Here is a 17,327-nt window from a genome sequence, read left to right on the forward strand (position 1 = left end):
CTTGGCCCCGTCCTGCCTCAGTGCCCCCACCCCCCCATCCTCTCAAGGCTGCAGTGAGGGGGAGCAGGGGGCCTTCCCTGGACTCCAGAGCACCTGAAAGGGAGGATGGGAGCGGGAGTCCTCCCCCCAGCCACCCCCGGGTGACCTACCTTGGCTGCATAGGTCTTCTCCAGCTCCTCCTTGTAGAGCCGGACCTGGGCCTCGTGCTGCCCACGGAGGTCCTGCAGCGCATCGGCCAGCTTGTTCTCGAACTCCCGCTGGCGCCCGTTGTCGATCTCCACCAGGCGCGTCTCGTGGCGGCGTTTGCTCTCACGGAGCTCCTGCCGGGGGCAGAGGGTGAGCAGGGCATCCCAGGACCGGCAGGGAGGCACAATCCCCCCCCAACCGCAACCCCTTCCCCCCCCAGCCCCCCCACTGAATTGTTTATACGTGAATGCTGGCTGGGGAATTCTGGGAGTTGAAGTCCGGACATCTTCAAGTTGCCAAGGTTGGGAAACACTGTCCTAGACACTGAATTGTTCATATGTGAATGCTGGCTGGGGAATTCTGGGAGTTGAAGTCCGGACATCTTCAAGTTGCCAAGGTTGAGAAACACTGTCCTAGACACTGAATTGTTTATACGCGAATGCTGGCTGGGGAATTCTGGGAGTTGAAGTCCGGACATCTTCAAGTTGCCAAGGTTGAGAAACACTGTCCTAGACACTGAATTATTTATACGCGAATGCTGGCTGGAGAATTCTGGGAGTTGAAGTCCGGATATCTTCAAGTTGCCAAGGTTGAGAAACACTGTCCTAGACACTGAATTGTTTATACGCGAATGTTGGCTGGGGAATTCTGGGAGTTGAAGTCCGGACATCTTCAAGTTGCCAAGGTTGAGAAACACTGTCCTAGACACTGAATTGTTTATACGCGAATGCTGGCTGGGGAATTCTGGGAGTTGAAGTCCGGACATCTTCAAGTTGCCAAGGTTGAGAAACACTGTCCTAGACACTGAATTGTTTATACGCGAATGCTGGCTGGGGAATTCTGGGAGTTGAAGTCCGGACATCTTCAAGTTGCCAAGGTTGAGAAACACTGTCCTAGACACTGAATTGTTTATACGCGAATGTTGGCTGGGGAATTCTGGGAGTTGAAGTCCGGACATCTTCAAGTTGCCAAGGTTGAGAAACACTGTCCTAGACACTGAATTGTTTATACGCGAATGCTGGCTGGGGAATTCTGGGAGTTGAAGTCCGGACATCTTCAAGTTGCCAAGGTTGAGAAACACTGTCCTAGACACTGAATTGTTTATACGCGAATGCTGGCTGGGGAATTCTGGGAGTTGAAGTCCCGACATCTTCAAGTTGCCAAGGTTGAGAAACACTGTCCTAGACACTGAATTGTTTATACGCGAATGTTGGCTGGGGAATTCTGGGAGTTGAAGTCCGGACATCTTCAAGTTGCCAAGGTTGAGAAACACTGTCCTAGACACTGAATTGTTTATACGCGAATGCTGGCTGGGGAATTCTGGGAGTTGAAGTCCCGACATCTTCAAGTTGCCAAGGTTGAGAAACACTGTCCTAGACACTGAATTGTTTATACGTGAATGCTGGCTGGGGAATTCTGGGAGTTGAAGTCCGGACATCTTCAAGTTGCCAAGGTTGGGAAACACTGGGCTAGATGACCTCTAAGGGGCCCTTCAGGGTTGTGGGACTCACCTCGCTGTAGATGTTTTTCTGGAAGTCCAGCTCCTCCTTCAGGGTCTGCAGCCTGTTCTCCGCATCCACCCTCCGCAGCATTTCATCCTGAAGCTGCTTCTTGATGTCGGCCAAGGATCCCTCCACCTGCAGGGGGACAAAGGAGGGACCCCCGTCACGCCCGGAAGGGAGACCCTTTGTGGCCTCAGCTGCTCCACAGGAGCCCCCCCCCTCCTCTCCAGGTCCCCCTCCCCTAGTCAAGAGCTGGGAGTTCAAGCCATCCATCCCAATTCAGCTTCTCCCCCTCAAGGCCTCCTCAAGCCTCTCAGGAGTCTGCAGGGAGGGAAAAACGCCAGAGAGTCTGAAGCAGAAGGAGAGCCAGAAGGTACCAGACTAGCAGGAGACTGGGAGTTCTAGTCCCGCCTTAGGCACAGAAGCTCCTGGGTGACTTTGGTCCAATCACAGGGGGACTGGGAGTTCTAGTCCCGCCTTAGGCACAGAAGCTCCTGGGTGACTTTGGTCCAATCACCGGGGGACTGGGAGTTCTAGTCCCGCCTTAGGCACAGAAGCCCCTGGGTGACTTTGGTCCAATCACAGGGGGACTGGGAGTTCTAGTCCCGCCTTAGGCACAGAAGCCCCGGGTGACTTTGGTCCAATCACAGGGAAACTCGGAGTTCTAGTCCCGCCTTAGGCACAGAAGCCCTGGGTGACTTTGGTCCAATCACAGGGGGACTGGGAGTTCTAGTCCCGCCTTGGGCGTGAAAGCCGACCGTGTGACTTTGGGGCCGCTCCTTCTCTCTCAGCCCAGCCCACCTCACAGGGTTGTTGTGCTGGGAAAAACAGGAAGGAGGAGTAATTTAGCATCGTGGCCAATTTGAGTTCTTTATAAAAATAAGGAAGGCAGGATATAAATAAATAAACTATAGAAACAAACAAACAGATGGAAAATGCCCCTGGGCAGGGAGGAAGATCCCTGGCTGGGGATGATGGGAGCAAGAGTCCCCACAGCCAGATCCTCTGACAGGCCAGTGAATGGAAGCGTCAATTTGCTTTCCAGCTGTCCATTCCTCCTCTCTGCCTTGGCAAATGGTGGGCTCCATCGCCCCCTGCTGGCCTCACCTGGTGCCTGCAGACATGAATGTCAACTGGTAAAGCATTTACACAGTGCGCTTCTCCAGACCCCCCCCTCGCCCCCCAGCCAGTTTGGGGGAGCAAGTGGGAGGGTGGGGGGAGTGAAGGTAAAATGAAGCTGATCATAAAATCCAGACTGTCCTGGAGCACAGCCCAGAGAGGGTGCAGGACGGACATAAAGTGGGGAAAGCAGAGCTAATTTCGGGACAGTCGATGGCACCTCCGTGGCCAGGAGCAGTCTACCTTCGAAGGGCCACAACTGAGCACAGTCAACAGCTCTGCTGGTCCTCACAGACCAAGGAAATCCTCAACCTTGGCAGCTGAATGATGGGTGGACTTCAACTCCCAGAATTCCCCCATCAGCTACCAAGCTGGAGAAATATTCTTCTGTATCTTCCTGCTGTTTTGGCCTCCTTCCGGCACAGCACACCTTAAAGCCACAATTACAGAAGCCACCCAAAGAGGAAGCATGGCCAAATTAAAAGCATCGCAGGAGCCCAGCCACCCATTGTCCGGGAGGGGGGAGAAACCCAAAGACCACCAGCCTGCCTTCAGTCCTGGAAGCCTAAAAAGGTCGATCAGCCTAGGAAGGACCTGGAAGGCTGGTGACCGGTCTCCTAGCACAGTGGTTCCCAAACTTGGCAACTTTAAGACTTTAAGCTCTGCTGGCTGGAGAATTCTGGGAGTTGAAGTCCACAAGTCTTAAAGTGGCCAAGTTTGGGAACCACTGTCCTAGCAGAAGCACCCTTCCCTTTCTGCACAAGAGACATTTACAGGCATCGTCTACCTGAGCCTACAAACTCTCTCCTCCTGGCACATTTTGGGACCGGGAGTCCAAAGGTGGACGCGGGAGGGAGGCCCAGAAGGAGAAAGAGCCCCCTCCCATCTCGAGGGCAGAGCAGAGGGACCCCCGGGGTTCTTCGCAGGTGTGCCTGGTCTACCTTGGCCAGCTGGCCTCTGAGGTCTCGGACTTCAGCCTCCAGGTTGCGCTTCTCCCCCAAGGCGGTGCTGAGCGCAGCCTCCTTGGAGTTGAGCAGGGCCTCCACATCCTTCAGGCGGGCCTGGGCAGCGAGCAGGTCTCCTTCCTTCTTGGCGTTCCTGAAAGGGAAAGAAGCGGCGATGGGGTCAGGAGGGAAGAGCCTTCCCAGCAGCCCCACCGGAAGGCAAGATGGACTTCGGCACCAGCCCACAAGATGATCCCCATGGGAGGAAGACTTGGGAGCACCAGAACATTCACCCAATTTAAACCCAGGCCCAGAGATAAAGAGAACGACCCCATTCACACGTTTCAGCAAGCTTTCCCTAAGTAAACCCCAAGAGGCTCACGAGAGAGCAGAATTGCATTTTCTGGGAATCTGGCGCCCCCATTTGGCTGTTGTCAGCACCTCTCCATTAATTAATTAGGAAAGAAAGACCACGAGACTCCATGTGTGGAAATCAAGTGTACTTTTACTAATTAAGAATGATTAAAGGCATAGCGAAGCGAAGTCTGATTATTTAGGCGTGACAGCGATTGATATATAGAACAGCCCATTCCCGTCCCCTTGGCATCACAGTTACAGTCCAATCATAATTCTTCCAAGTGTCAGGTGTGAGATAACTTCAAAAGGCATCACAAAGATGGAATGTCGGTGCCGTTAGTCCTGGCGGGAAACACCCACGCATGCGTAGTCCGATCAGCCGGTGAACTCCAGAACCTTCCTCCAGCACAATGAGTAACCCCTCCCAAATACCATGCCCTCCCTCCCCGTTTCATGGCAGCCGAAGCAACAGCAAAGCAGAGGCTGACAGCTGTGCTGATCATTGCCTAAGATCTTGTGGGCTTCAACAAGCAGGAACTTTAAATTAGTTTGGACCAAATGCTTAAAGCAATCAATATCCCATCCAGAGGACCTCCCTTTCACTCTGTGTGTGTGTGTGTGTGTGTGTGTGTGTTTGCTTGCTGCTGGTTTTACTACCGGTTTGCAACCCGCATGGAACGTGTGTGTGTGTGTACGTGCCAGAGGTGCGCTGCGTGCCCGTGCACTGTTCAATGTAAACCCTTCGTGCACGCGCAGAACAATTTACAGGGAACCGCACATGTGCAGTCAGTAAAATCCAAAACGGCGGGAGCCCAGCAGCGGTGAGGGAAGCGGTTCAGAGGCGCGTCATGCCTGGGTTGCTGCCGGTTCCATGACCCAGGCCTGAATTCCCCTCCTGGTTCTGCCTTTCCCCTGTGGGATGGGCTCCCTCGCCAGGAAGGGGGAGAAGCTGCCCACTGGGCCCCCGGGGCCTTTGCTCAGGTCCTTCCTCCCCCCCCACCCAGCTTTGCTCAGAGAAGAAAGTCCAAGGCCTGTGCAGCGCTAAGGAAGATGCTGAAGGGAAACGAGAGAGGTTCCCCATCATTCTATTCTCACCTGCTTCCTTCCAAACTGGGTGCCGAGCGCTGGGGGCCTTTCAGGATTTCAGGCTGGGGGGGGGGGGCAAAAGACAAATGCCCCCCTGAAGAAAGAGGCAAAGGGCGCCAGCAGGAAGGTTGAGTGGCAGAGTGATGCTTCCTACCCCGATATCCCACCGCCGCAGCTGGTGAGGATAATCAACTGGGAATTCGTGCCGTATTTGTAGCTCAGGGTTCGAGTGGGGAGGGGTCCCGCTCGGAGCTTCTGGTTTCCTTGCAGACGTTTCACTGAAGCTAAAGTCGGCACATCTTACGCTTTGCCAAGGAACACCGGAGTCTTATCCTGTCTGGCACTTTTCAGCCACACGGTGGAGACCCAGGCGGACCCTCTGTGTATTTATAGTGGCACGAAACGTACTCAGCGTCGTATCGCATCCACTGCCTGGAGATGTGAAAAGTCAAGCCGGATAGAAACGCAGCGATACACGAAGCCCTCCAGAACAGGCGTTTCCAGCCTTGGCGCCTTTTGGACTTCAACTCCCAGAACTGCTTTGCTGGCTGAGGAACTCTGGGAGTTGAAGTCCGCAAGTCTGAAAGGCGCCACGGTTGGAGAGTCCCTGCTCCAGAATGCTAAGCTCAGGCCCGGATCTCGGAGGAGGAGGAGGAGGGGGCCGGGCGCGTGGCAGGGTCACCCACAGAGAAACCGTGAAGCCGGAGGGGAGTTGGTTGCGTGGCTCTGCTTGCGAAAAGGACACTGGCCACGTTTTACGGAGGGGAACGTCCACACTGCGGCAGCACCAAAGGCTGCTTTCTCCGCTGGGTGGAGGCCATCCGGTTGCCAGGCCTTGGGAGCAATGGCTGGGAGGGGGGCTCCGTGGGTGGCACCCAGTGAAGCCAGCTGGGAAGAGGGAGGGGCTCCTAAGTAGCCCCTCCCACGCTCTCCGTGTCCGAGCCCAAAGGCCGGGTGCCAGCAGCGGAGCCAAAGCAGGGGAAACGGGGCCTCGGTGTTTAAGAAACGTTCACTTGGCTTCGATTTAGGAAGGAGAGGGAAGGAATGCAGACAAGGGGAAGAAAAAACGGCATGTTGATCTGTGCTCTGGTCCAAGTTTCCACTCCTCGGCTGCCTCCCTTTCCTCCTCGGAGCAGGGAAGGCGCAGGAGAAGCCACCCCAGCAGCCGCTTCGAGGCTGAGCGGAGGGAAGGAACAAGCCAGACATTTGGGGGATCTTCTGAGTTGCAACAGCACTGAAAAAAGGGGGGCCTAGTTCTCCCCGCCTATGACCCCTGCCGCAGCCCCCGGGTGGCGTGATGGAAGTTTAGACGCTTGGCAGCTGACTCACATTTGTGACGGTCGCAGTGCCCGGGGGGGTCACGTGATCCCCCCTTTTTAGCGACCTTCTGACAAGCAAAGTCAGTGGGAAGCCAGATTCACTTCAACCATTGGTTCCCAAACTTGGCAACTTTAAGACTTGTGGACTTCAACTCCCAGAATTCTCCAGGCAGCAGAGTATGTGGAGCAGAGCTGGCTGGAGAATTCTGGGAGTTGAAATCCACAAGTCTTAAAGTTGCCAAGTTTGGGAACCAGTGGTCTATACCATAATTCGTTTGGCAGCCAGAGGGATGATGGGCCGAGGGAATTTTCGGCAACACAGACTGCCCAGGAAGGAATACGGGTGGCAGCCGGTCACTTGGGGAGGGAGGGGGAGCTGGTGGGACAATTTAATGCAGGGATTTGTGGATCTGGAGACGGATCGGTGGCCAAAAGCAGCTGAGCCCCAGCTGCCGGGGGAGGATGGAGGGTGTGCCAGACTCTTCCATCCAAGAGGAGGAAATGTTAAGGGTGCGGCTTAGGTAGGCGGGCACATGCCAAGTCGTCGAAAGGGGTGTGAGTGCCCGGGTGTTTCTGATTTTATATTGGCCCTGTAAGATGCAGCTGAATATGAAACTCAGCGTTACAAATTACACTCACCAAAACAAATTACTAGAAGGACGAATCTGAAAGCAACACGCAAACACACAAACACACCCATTCCTTGTGCGCTGAGTTTTCTTTCACTTCTCCCAAGCAGCGATTGCCAGGGAAAGATGCTGGCACGGGCAGCGAAGGGCAAAAAGGACACCGGGCATCCTTGAAGGGATCCATTTCTCCTTTTTACCCTTCCGTAAAATGCAAATAGAAATGAAAATAGTGAGAGAGCAGAGGAGGAGGAGAAACCGGGGGATAAAAGGGGGAGAAGGAAGAAAAGCATTGACTTCAGGCTCTTTTTAACGCAGCAGAATAAGACGAGCCTTTTAGCGTATCTGTTTTTCAAGGGAGGGCCGTGCAGTCATTCTGCCCACTGGGCTCTGGGTCGCAAAAGCAAAGTGGCACTTCTAGTCCTCATGAGCATTCCTCCGCACACACAGAGCTTCTTTGCCAGAAACGGAGATGGGGACCTTCGAGATGCCAACAAAGAGGTTGCCAAGGAGACCTTCGGGCTGTTTCTCAAAAACAACATCACAGCAACCCCTCGGCCACAATCGGGATTTCCCCCCCCCCCCCGGCCTCCCAAGGAAGTGGAATCTCAGAGTCATTCATTTTTATGTCACGAGGCTTTTCAAAGAAGGTGGGAAAAAAGGACTTTCTATTTTGGGTTTGGGAACTTCCTCTGCAGCTGAGTTTGCAAAGCTGGCCCAGAACCAGCATGGCGGGGCCGATCGCAGACCATCAGCCCCCTTCTCCCCACACCAAGATTACGAAAGAAAGGAGCTCCCAGAGGGCTGCAGAATTGGGATCGGCAGAAAGGGAGCAGAAACGACGAGTCCTCTGGAGGAGAAAGGGAGCTCCCCTCCCCATTATCCTATGACTCATCTGCTCCGCTCCTAAAAGCCAGGAGGAAACGTGGGGAAAACATGCCAGTTGCCCCCCTACCAGCCTTGCAAGTCGGAGCAAAATGCCAGGCTTCCGTTTCCAGGGAGAGTTTTCCCCTGAATGCCAGCAGAGCAGAGTTTTGTGGGCGCTGAGGGCCCCACCCGGATCCTCCCACAGAAACAGGGACTCTCTCCAAGAGGGTTGCTGGAAGAAATCATCGATGTGGCACACGGGGTGCCTGCACAACCCAACGGCCCCCCTCGAAGTTCAGAGTTGCAAAATGCAAGCTGGTCTTTACACTTACACACACACACACACACACACACACACAAACACTGTTCTAGCCCATAAACAAGTATGTGGAATCTGGGCCTCGGTGAGCCAAGCCCAGTGTTGCTTTCAACACAAAGGGGCGATGCTTTTCTAAAGCCTGTGAAATGGAAGAGGAACAATTATGCATTTATTGAATATTAATAGCAACATCTGGTCTCCATTAACCTTGTTGGGGCCACCAGCTGCTGCCAATCTGAGGCGGCCCCCTCCTCCTGTCGCCTTTTCCGCTTCCAACTTGATCGTCTTCCTCAAAGGCAATTTTGCCACGATGGGTTTGGTTCCCCTTTCAGGTTACAGGTCGTCCCCAATTTACAGGATAACAGTATTAACCCTGTTGGAAGGGACCTTAGAGGTCCTCTAGCCCAACCCCTCCCTTAAGGCAGGAACCCTTGACCATTCCAGTCAAATGGCTGTCCAGTGGCGCAGTGGTTAGGGTGCAGTACTGCAGGCTACTTCAGCTGACTGTGATCTGCAGTTCAGTGGTTCAAATCTCACCGGCTCAAGGTCGACTCAGCCTTCCATCCTTCCGAGGTGGGTGAAATGAGGACCCAGACTATGGGGGCAAGTTGCTGACTCAATTTGCTAAAAAAATTGTAAACCGCTTAGAGAGGGCTGAAAGCCCTATTAAGCGGTATAGAAGTCTAATAAATAAATAAATAAAATAAAAGTCTGTTCATAAAAAGCTCCAGTGATGGAGCCCCCCCACAACTTCTGGAGGGAAGCTGCTCCTCTGGTTGATTGTGCTGACTGTCAGGAAATTTCTCCTTTGCTTTCCTCTCTTCCTTCCAGCCGTTACTTCCTGCCCTGCCCTCAGGTGCTCCTCCATCCCTTCTTCTCAACGGCAGCCCCTCAGATATGGGAGGACTGCTACCATGTCACCCTTCGTCCTTCTCTTGGTTGGACTGTAGAATGAGCCAGTGGTGGAATCCAAACGTTTTCCCTACCAGGTCTCTGGGTGTGGCTTGGTCATATGACGGGCGAGCTCAAAAACCAACTTTCACACTTCACACGCAAACAACACAAAAGCCACACACGTGACTCTCTCACACAATGCAAAAGCAGCTGGACGTCACACGAAATGCCCCCTGCGACAAGCAGGAATCTCACACAGACACAAGAGCTCAAAAAACCAACTATCACAATGTACGCAAAAGCTACACAACTGACTCCTACACAATTGACTCTCACACAACGCAGAAGCAGCTGGACCTCGCACAAAATGCCCCCTGCAACAAGCAGGAACCTCACAGAGTCACAGTTGGGACTAATAAGCAGTAAAAATGCTTTTAAAAAGCAAAAAAAAAGGGAGGGGGGAAGAGTGACATTCCCCAGCACAGCTAATTGTCAACCAGCTGACAGTCAGAACCCTTTTTTTTTACTTTTTAAAGCAGTTTTTTTGCTACCAGTTGGGAGAAAAGGTAGTAAAAATACTTTTTAAAAAGGTTCATCAGCTGTGACAATCATGGGAGCCTTTTTGTTTTTTAACTTTTTAAAAGCATTTTTTAACTACTGGTTGGGGGAACCGGAAGCATTTGTTGCTACCAGTTCCAGTGAATTGGTAGCCTTTCACCCCTAGAATGAGCTGGAAGGGACTCTGGAGGTCTTCTAGTCCAGCCCCCTCCTCAAGCAGGAGAACCTATACCAAGTGACTTGTCTAGTCTCTTCTTAAAAACCTCCAGCGATGGGGGAGCAGCCACAATTTCTGGTGGGAAGCTGTTCCACTGGTTAATTGCAACCATTCATCCTATGTTACCACAACAGGGACTGGAAATGCATTGTTAAGCAGTGCAGTTGTTAAGGGGGACAGTGCGTGATGAGCTTTTTTGCAAAGGGCGTTGAGCAAATTACCCAGAGCCATTAAGACACCACTTGACTGTGACCTATGACCTTTCCTACCAACCTCCCCAGGGATTGTCAGAAGCTGCCCGGGAGGGTCACAAGTGGCGATCAGAGGACTGCAGGATACGGCAACCATCATAAGGGCCAGCCAATTGCCAAGTGCCTGGATCACAATCCCAGGACAGCCGGTTGCTTCAAAGTTGTGAGTGCCAGAACTGGCTGTAATTACCTTTTTTCAGGACTGGTCATAACTCTGAACAATTGCTAAACAGATGGTCATAAGTAGAGGACTGCCAATACAGGCCCCACACATTCCCAGCAAGAGCAGGAGCAGCAGCTAAACTCTCTATGCATAAATGGATCTTTATGTGACTAAGTTTCCAGCTGACCAGATGCAGGAAACAAGATATTCAATATTGCATGAAGGAGGAACAGAAACGAAAAGGTCCTTTCCCTCCCCATCAGAGTCTCCCGATGCGCTCAAAGCCCAGGCTCTGGGCATCCCCTCCGGTGAAGAAGGGAAGGAGGAGAGGGCTTCTCACCCATTTCGGTTCTCCTTGTCTAGTTGGAAGACCTCCGTGAGAATTAGGTCCCCTTTCAGGCCATATTTAGGCAAAAACATTCAAACTTCCAAAGGGGAATTTTTTTAAAGGAAAGCGTTTATTGCCCTTTCCTCAGCTTGGTCTGCCCTGGGGACGGCACAGAAGAAGTCAACCGCAGGAGAAGTGGTCAGTGGGACAGCTTCCCTCCAAGGCTTACGGGTCCTCCGTTGTGGGAGATTTGCCAAGGAAAGCTCGGGCAGAGATTTCTCGGAATGGCATAGGGTCTCCTGGGTTGGAAAGGAACAGGGGTATCAAACACAAGACCCCAGGGGCCATGTGGGAAAATGCAAGGGGCCAATCCACATGGAGCTGGCCTGCTCTACCCACGGCGAAGAGGAAACATGCCAGCAAGTTTGGGGAGTGGCGTCAAGCTGGCCACGCCCGCCCAGTCTGCCACGCCCAGGAGCATGTGATGCAGCTTGTCATATTTTTAAAAATATGACAAGCTGAATATATTGATAGATAGTAGAAATACACCGAAGGGAGGAGTAGAGGGAAAGAAGAAAGAGGGGTAGAGAGGGTGGGAGAGAGGATGGGAGGGAGGGTGAGAAGGAAGGGAGGGAGGGAGTGTACTGGGAGAGAGGAGTGGTAGAGGCGGAGGGGAAGTAGGGTAGAGGGGAATGTTGGAGGGAAGAACGAAAGTTGGAGGGGAGCGAAAGAAAGGCTGTATGGTGGGTCGAAGTGGCATATTGGGTTTGTATTTTGGGGGGTATTGTTGACAAGAGGGAGGGCTGTGTTTATTGTTCAATGTTATATGCCCCGGTTATGCACAGTATATATGTGACTGTACGAAATGAAAATAAAACATATTTACATGGAAAGTAGCATGTGATGCAGCCCCCCCCCCACTCTTTTTCCCCCCACTGGTGGCTCCTGGGAAGAAAAACCTCCTCACCTGTGGGTGGTTGCAGATGCCCCCCACCACTAGGAGGAGATCCTGACGCTGCTCACCTGGGAAAGGCGCCTGGCAGGCAGCTGACAGCTGGCATTCCTCTGGGCTGAGGAAAGGCCTGGCATCCACCCAGGGGATCTGCCTGCACCCACCCCCCAAGAGAGTCCGGGAAAACGAACAAAGCCCCATAACTTCTCTTGGGCGCGAAAGGGTGGTGGCATGAGCAGGGAGAGAGAGGCACTGGCTGCTCCAGCTGACGGGAAGGGCTGCAGGGCCGAAGCAGCCGAGAGAAGGCAGAAAGCTAAGGGGGGGGGGGTCTTGCTGGAAGGCAGGTGGGGGTTGCAGTGGCAGACCCAGCCCTGCACAGATCTGGGGACTGGGGTTCAAACCTCAGTGCTCAGAAGCCACAACCAGTGGGCCAAGCCTTTTGCCCCTCCAGCCCACTGGGGCATGGCCACTTCAGAGGGCTGGGAGGAGATGGAGCAGAGGGCTCCTTTTGGCTAAAATACTTCGTTGTAATTTTTGATGCCGAGTGTTCTAAGGTTTTTTAACATTGTTTTGAAGATGACAATGCAGTCTCTGGGCGATTCTCTGGGCCAGGACTCCCCCCCTCTTCTGATCTGGCACTGCGGCTCCTTCTGCTCCTTCTCTGCTCTGGCCGAGAGGGTGTCCAGCCCCCCGTGTTCCTTGGCGGCCGGGTTTCCTTTCACCGCTAACCATCATAATCATTTCTTTGTCCAGTGAATTCCCCCCCGCATGACATGGCCAAAATAAGTGAGAAGCAGTTTTGGGGTTTTCAGAATCACATTGTATTTATGACATTGGAAGCCACCCAGAGATGCTTGAGAGGGAGATGGGCAGCATATAAAGTTAATTTAAAAAAAATAATTTCCCTATCATCTCGGGGAGCAAGCAATAGCAATAGCAATAGCAGTAGACTTATATACCGCTTCATAGGGCTTTCAGCCCTCTCTAAGTGGTTTACAGAGTCAGCATATCGCCCCCAACAACAATCTGGGTCCTCATTTTACCCACCTCGGAAGGATGGAAGGCTGAGTCAACCTTGAGCCTGGTGGGATTTGAACAGCCAAACTGCTGAACTGCAGTGCTGCATTTAACCACTCCGCCACCTCGGCTCTCTCGTTCCCCAAATGGGCCTTTTCACTCCTTTTCTCTCTGGGATTGAGAGTACGGGGCAGATGGACCAAACAGGTCCTTTCACAACACGGCTTTAGCAAGTCACAACCAGGTAGGAAGGGAAGCTGGTACTGTGGCTAATTCATCAACCACGAAAGTCATGTTCCTTTCCCCAATTCCACCTTCCACTGAGGCCTCTTCCTCCTAAACCAGTGTTTCTCAACCTTGGCAACTTGAAGATGTCTGGACATTTGCTGGCTGGGGAATTCTGGGAGTTGAAGTCCAGACATCTTCAAGTTGCCAAGGTTGAGAAACACTGTCCTAGACACTGAATTGTTTATACCTGGGGAATTCTGGGAGTTGGAGTCCAGACATCTTCAAGTGGCCAAGGTTGAGAAACACTGTCCTAAACCATTCGATCCTCTCCCCACATTTCAAGGCTTGGGGTGGCCTTAGGAAGGTCTCTGCCCACAAAAAGACCCACGCACACTCTGCCTTGCCTGCAACCCTGGTCTGCGGTGCAGGCAGGCGGGAGAACCTGCAGGTGTCCTTCCTGGAAGGACCTGAGTCCCCGGTGTTGGGAAAGACCCAGGCATCCCTGGGCCAGGCATTCCTCAGGGAGGAAGGAGCAGCTGCTGCCGGCCACTTGGGGGAAGCTTTGCAACTGACTCCCTTCGCAGCTGAAGCCTCTTTGGCTCCAAGACAGAAGCCCAGAATTGTTGTGTGCACAGATCACTCACAACACACACCAACTTTCCTCACTGGGCTTCAGCTCACTGACAAAACTCAGGAGAAACACCTGGTCTTTCGAGGAGGAGGAGGAGGAGGAGGAGGAGGAGGAGGAGAAGAAGAAGAAGAAGGGGAGGAAAAAAGAAAAATAAATCCGCCAATGGGGTAGAAGCCCCCTGAAGGGGAGGGGGAGGAGGAGGAGGAGGAGGAAGAAGGAAGGAGAAGGAGAAGAAGAAGAGGAGGAGGAAAAAAGAAAAAGAAATCTACCAATGGTGGGCCCACTGAAGGGGAGGAGGAGGAGGAGGAGGAGGAGGAGGAGGAGAAGGAGAAGGAGAAGAAGAAGAAGAAGAAGAAGAAGAAGAAGAAGAAGAAGAAGAAGAAGAAGAAGAAGAAGAAGAAGAAGAAGAGAAAAAGAAATCTACCAATGGTGGGCCCACTGAAGGGGAGGAGGAGGAGGAGGAGGAGGAGGAGGAGGAGGAGGAGAAGGAGAAGGAGGAGAAGAAGAAGAAGAAGAAGAAGAAGAAGAAGAAGAAGAAGAAGAAGAAGAAGAAGAAGAAGAAGAAGAAGAAGAGAAAAAGAAATCTACCAATGGTGGGTCCACTGAAGGGGAGGAGGAGGAGGAGGAGGAGAAGGAAGAAGGAAGAAGGAAGAAGGAAGAAGGAAGAAGGAAGAAGGAAGAAGGAGAAGAAGAAGAAGAGAAAAAGAAATCTACCAATGGTGGGTCCACTGAAGAAGGAGGAGGAGGAGGAGGAGGAGGAGAAGGAAGAAGGAAGAAGGAAGAAGGAAGAAGGAAGAAGGAAGAAGGAAGAAGGAAGAAGGAGGAGAAGAAGAAGAAGAAGAAGAAGAAGAAGAAGAAGAAGAAGAAGAAGAAGAAGAAGAAGAAGAAGAAGAGAAGGAGGAAAAAAGAAAAATAAATCCGCCAATGGGGTAGAAGCTGAAGTGGGCCCACTGAAAGGGGGGGGGAGGAGGAGAGGGGGGAGGAGGAGCTGCCAAGGCTGCCAGCTGTACAGAAACAGGAATGCTGAAAGGCCCAAAACGCCTGATGGAAAGTTCTCAGACGGTGCAGCTGCGTGTTTTAAAGGCAACATGTAAGAACGGTTTCATAGACCCCGTTTCTAAAACTGGCGCCTCTAAACGAGCAACATTAGGGCATCGAAACAGAGCCTTCCTCCTCAAAAGCAGTCTACCTTTGCATTCCAGATCCCAAGGATCAGGGAAGCCTGACAGTCACACCCAGGATCTGCTCCACCCAAGAGTTCAATCCAATCCCGGAAGTCCTTTTTTTTTTCATCTGGGGAAAACAGCAACATCACTAAGAAAAGATGCCAAATAATGTATCTTAGGGCAGTGGTTCTGCAGAGCTGGCTGGAGAATTCTGGGAGTTGAAGTCCACAAGTCTTAAAGTTGCCAAGTTTGGGAACCACTGTCTTAGGGGAATACTGTAACTATTAGACCTGAAGAAATAAAAATAGAAAGCAAGCGAAATCTTAGCCAGAAGAATAAAAACATCTGCCTTGATGCCAAAAAAGTTCATTAAAAACTGTCCTGGGAATTTAGCTAAAAAGGGGGGGGGAGGCATTTTTATTTATATTAAGAAAATCCATAGGGCTGCCTGACTCCCTCTTGGGACAACTCTGGGCAAGTTCAGGGTCGCAAACATGATTTGCCTAAAGCGAAGGGCTGAAGAAACCAGGGGTGGGGAAGAGATTGGGCAGCCATTTGGCTGGAACAGGGGGTTGGACTAGAAGACCTCCAGGATCCCTTCCTATTCTCTCTCACGCTGCTTTTCTGAAAGCGTTATGAACCCACTCCAGGCCCTTCCAGGCTTAAAGGAGCCATGCAAGTCCCTTGGTAAGGGGAAACAAAAGGAGGAAGGATTTCTCGGGATTCTCCGTTTTCTAAGTTGGAGGCCATTTCAGGGCGTGTTTCCCCCTCCAGACAGTTTTTGTCCACTGACTCAGCCCCCAATCCTGGCAAGGAAGCTGGGCGTGGACTGACCTCGTGCCAGCTTCCAAAGCTCACAGGAGGCCCAAAACCCACCAGGCAATTCAATGCCTTCTTTTCCCAGAACAGCCCGGCTCTCTCCCAAAAGAGAATGCTCACGTCCTCCTTGCCCTCCCCACTTCCCAGGGAGACCCCCACCCAGCTTCCTGCCCCTGCAGTGTGACGCAACCCATCTGGGTGGGTGGGAGAGGGGCCAGAGCGTGGCGGGCATCATGCCACCACGCAAGAATTCAGGGCACAGCTCCTCCCAAAGATGGCAAACAAAGCAGGGTTTTCTTCCCAGCCGTGGCTGACGTCAAGGGCCGCCCTGTGCCGAAGGGGAGGGAGAAACAGATCCGGTTGGGTGGGTGTGGGAGGCCGGCAGCTGCTGCTCTGATTTGAGCCTTCACGAGGCTTTGGTTGGCCCTCCAAGGGCTCCTTTCCCCCCCCCACCCCCAATTTACATCATTTGTTTCGGAGCCTGTGGCTGGCAAGGGCTTAAGAACCAAACCAGATCCAGCTAACAGGCAGCTGCTTCCTTGCCAGGCAAATCCATTAAAGGGGAAGGAGTGGATTCATTGCCAGCATTCAACATTTATCTGTCCTTTAAGGCAGTGTTTCTCAACCTTGGCAACTTGAAGATGTCCGGACTTCAACTCCCAGAGTTCCCCAGCCAGCGAATGCTGGCTGGGGAATTCTGGGAGTTGAAGTCCGGACATCTTCAAGTTGCCAAGGTTGAGAAACACTGATCTATGTATTATCTATCTATCTATCTATCTATCTATCTATCTATCTATCTATCTATCTATCTATCTATCTATCTATCTATCTATCTATCTATCATCCATCCATCTCCTATCTACTCTTATGTATCATCTCTAACACCTCTCTTTCTCTCTGTTATCTATGATTTACCATCTATGTCAGTGTTTCTCAACCTTGGCAACTTGAAGATGTCCGGACTTCAACTCCCAGAGTTCCCCAGCCAGCGAATGCTGGCTGGGGAATTCTGGGAGTTGAAGTCCGGACATCTTCAAGTTGCCAAGGTTGAGAAACACTGCTTTAAGGCACTGAAGAAAGACGTGGAGACTCTCTTCGTTTAAATCAGTGGGTGTTCACCTAGACCTGTGTTTCCCAAGCACGGCAACTTTAAGGCTTCAGGGCAGGTGGGGGATTCTGGGAGTTGTAGTCTTACAGTTGCCGGGATTCGGGAACCCTGATTTTGAAGAATAGTTTGTTTAAATACTTTGGGTTCCCATCCATGCACCTCAAGCAGAATGATTAAATCTTCAGATTGTTTTTAAAAAAACTGTTTGCATGGTAAAAAACCGTCACGCCCAAGTGCTCCACCTAATAAACTACCGTTTATTCAGCATTGCAAACAAACATCATCTCTCCGTTCTTCTCCCCAACTTGAAGGAGCAAGAGGTTAATTATTAGAAGGTGCGAAGTCCTTGGGAAAACTCTCCCCAGGCCCTGGCACTAGCCGGCAGCTCCCTACCACGTGGCCAAGGCAGCTGCCGGCTGCTGCCAAAAACCCTCGTCTCCTTCAAAAGCTGCGCCCGGCTGTCTGAGCATGCTGGGGCTGGCGCAAGGTTGCCTGCCTGCACGGGAGCAGCCCTGAAGCCACAACGGGGCTCCGAGATGGCGGTTTAACACTTGGAGGCCAACACGCCGCTTTCGCCTGCTTTGCACAGCCTCTGCAAAGCGCACACTCTCTCACCTTCTAGCATCTCACAAGCTTTTAAAAAGGACCCAGCCACCTCTGCACAGGCCGG

At 52.2% G+C, this 17,327-nt stretch overlaps 1 protein-coding gene across 3 annotated transcripts in view; it reads right to left on the reverse strand.

Moving 5' to 3' along the window:
* The window catches only part of LMNA (lamin A/C), a 42,862-nt gene that overhangs the window by 10,721 nt on the left and 14,814 nt on the right, over positions 1-17,327 (reverse strand). For all 3 annotated transcript variants that reach the window (XM_087702974.1, XM_087702973.1, XM_087702972.1), the window contains exons 2-4: positions 3,749-3,905; positions 1,698-1,823; positions 150-320 (exon numbers count right to left, since the gene is read on the reverse strand). In XM_087702974.1, coding sequence (XP_087559100.1) covers positions 150-320; positions 1,698-1,823; positions 3,749-3,905 — 454 coding nt within the window. The remainder of the gene's footprint in view (positions 1-149; positions 321-1,697; positions 1,824-3,748; positions 3,906-17,327) is intronic.

This window comes from Thamnophis sirtalis, unplaced genomic scaffold (assembly GCF_051295495.1).
Source record: "Thamnophis sirtalis isolate CommonGarterSnake01/CBP01778 unplaced genomic scaffold, rThaSir2_p1.2 scaffold_18, whole genome shotgun sequence".
NCBI classification, from domain to species: domain Eukaryota; kingdom Metazoa; phylum Chordata; class Lepidosauria; order Squamata; family Natricidae; genus Thamnophis; species Thamnophis sirtalis.